The 2,297-nt window shown below is 25.9% G+C and overlaps 2 protein-coding genes across 2 annotated transcripts in view; one reads left to right on the top strand and one right to left on the bottom strand.

Annotated features, from left to right (window-relative positions):
• LOC117170744 (CDGSH iron-sulfur domain-containing protein 2 homolog) overlaps nucleotides 1-2,102 on the bottom strand; it is a 7,671-nt gene extending 5,569 nt beyond the window's left edge. Inside the window, exons 1-2 of the mRNA XM_033357775.1 lie at nucleotides 1,840-2,102; nucleotides 1,561-1,652 (exon numbers count right to left, since the gene is read on the bottom strand). Of these exons, the coding sequence (XP_033213666.1) occupies nucleotides 1,561-1,652; nucleotides 1,840-1,936 (189 nt within the window). The 5' untranslated portion in view covers nucleotides 1,937-2,102. The remainder of the gene's footprint in view (nucleotides 1-1,560; nucleotides 1,653-1,839) is intronic.
• A 33-nt stretch (nucleotides 2,103-2,135) lies between these two features.
• The window catches only part of LOC117170743 (CDGSH iron-sulfur domain-containing protein 2 homolog), a 13,273-nt gene continuing 13,111 nt past the window's right edge, over nucleotides 2,136-2,297 (top strand). Inside the window, exon 1 of the mRNA XM_033357774.1 lies at nucleotides 2,136-2,171. Coding sequence (XP_033213665.1) covers nucleotides 2,136-2,171 — 36 coding nt within the window. The remainder of the gene's footprint in view (nucleotides 2,172-2,297) is intronic.

Raw genomic sequence — 2,297 nt, 5'->3', positions numbered from 1 at the left:
ATTCAACAATTGAAAATTCAACTTTTGAATGTTGAAGAAAATTTAATTTTTAACTTTAAAAATTACAATTTCTTCAACATTTGAAAGATCAAGAAAACAGCGATTTTTTTATTAAAAACATGTTTAAAAATGTTAATTTTTCATAATTTTAAATAGAAATTTAATAAGTAAATATTTCAACAGTTCAGTTTTCAAACGTTAAATAATCAATTTTCAACAATTCAACATCCAACTTTGGAATGTTAAAAAAATTTAATTTTTAACTTTAAAAATTCAGATTAAAACATCTGAAAATTAAAGAAAAAAATGAATTTTCTATTAAAAACAAGCATTAAAAATGATATATTTACATAATTTTACATAATAATTTAATAAATAAATATGTCAAAAGTTGAGTTTTGAACTGCTAAATATTGAATTTTCAACCACTAAAAATTCAATTTTTAAATATTTAAGAAAATTACATTTTTAACTTTAAACATTCAAATTTCAACATTTTAAAATTCAAGAAAACCACGAATTTGGTATTAAGAACTAGTGTTAAAAATGGTATGTTTACATAATTTTAAATGAGAATTTTAGAAATAAACATTTGTATTTTCAATTGTTGAAAATTCAAATATCAACTTTCAGAAAATTTAATATGATTTATAATTAAAGAAAAATCAAGAAAAAAGTGATTTTCGTTATTAAAAACAGGTGTTACAAATTTTACATTTATATGATTTTAAAAAGGAATTTAATAAATAAACATTTGAACATTAAGTTCTAGACTGATGAATATTAAAAAAAGTTAAAAAATGTAATTTATAGCACTTGTAAATTCAATGTTCAATTTCGCTCAATTTTCAAAAGTTGAAAATTAAAAAAAGCTTTTTTTTTATTAAAACAAAGTGTTAAAAATCTTATACTTACATAATTTTATAAATTAATATTTAAACAGTTGAGTTTTCAAAATTTAATTTTTAACTTTAAAAATTCAAATTTCGACATTTAAAAATTCAAGAAAAAAGGGAAGTATGTATTCAAAATAAATATTAAAAATGGTATTTACATAATTTTACATAAATAAATAAACATTTCCACAGTTGAAAATTTAAATGTCAACTATTGGAAATTTAAGATAATTGGTAATTATACAAAAATCAAGAAAAAAGTGCAATTTTAAATCAAAAACAGGCGATAAAAATGTGCTATTTACATAATTTCACGTGGATATTTAATGAACAAACATTTCAGTTAAATATTGGAGAAAATTGAAAATTAAATCTTGAAAATTCAATTTTCAACAGTTGGAAATTAAAAAAAAACGAACTTGCTATAATAAAAGAATGATAAAAATTCTACATTCACACAATTCTAAATTAGAATTTAATAAAAATTTCAATTTATTACTAAATATTTGAAAAAAGATAGATTTTTTCAAAAACGCTTTAATAAATAATGTTTTAGCAAATTAATATTCACCGAACAGACTCGCAGTAGCGAATTTATCTGTTAAAAAAAATTCCAACTCTTATTATCTCCTCGTGATCTAATCTCGTAAAAAAAAAAACTTACTGGTCTAGCTAGAGGACAAAATGCTCTGTAAGACATGTAGCCTAGCCCGGCTAACATAGCACTTGGTGGAATTAAACTCAGCCAATCTCTGACTGAAGTAAAATGTAATTATTCTCACATCTTTGATTAAATTGAATTTTTTAATGAAATACTCTACAAGTGTTGATGGAAGAAACTTGAAATGGATCCCAGGAGTCGAGATTCCATATTTTGCAATCGGATTTAATGAGGATAATAATGATGTCAGAGCAAGTAGATAATAATTTTTTGTTCACTTACCTCCAAGTCTAAACCATCCTCCTATCGAGTCAGGAATCGGTAATCCTGACAAGTAGTTGGGAATTGAAACTTTAATAAGGTGTGCTACAGGTTCCATTTTGGCAAAGTGCAAAGTAGTTTTAAGTGACAAGTGAAATTTATCAAGTTTTCTATCTTTTATGAACCTCGATTCTTGCGAATAATTACATACACATGTAAAACCTCACACACGCCAGCTTTTACTTGTCACTCTTGACACCAGCAGTGTTGCACACTGCGACACTACGCGGTGCGCACAAGAAAGCTAGAAAAGAACTATGACATGTCGAATGCCACTTCCCATCCCTGCCAGAGCAGGAATCTAAGACCAAGGACTGGGAACATACGAGGGTGGATTGATAAGTTTCCGGCCTGACCAAGAGATGGCGCCACTAGGCCTACCTTGAGGTGGCGTTCTATAGTACCATCCTTAGATAGCT

Source organism: Belonocnema kinseyi, chromosome 4 (assembly GCF_010883055.1).
Source record: "Belonocnema kinseyi isolate 2016_QV_RU_SX_M_011 chromosome 4, B_treatae_v1, whole genome shotgun sequence".
Classification (NCBI taxonomy): Eukaryota; Metazoa; Arthropoda; class Insecta; order Hymenoptera; family Cynipidae; genus Belonocnema; species Belonocnema kinseyi.
Note: the sequence above shows the minus strand (reverse complement) of the source record. Positions and strands in the feature narration are given on the sequence as shown.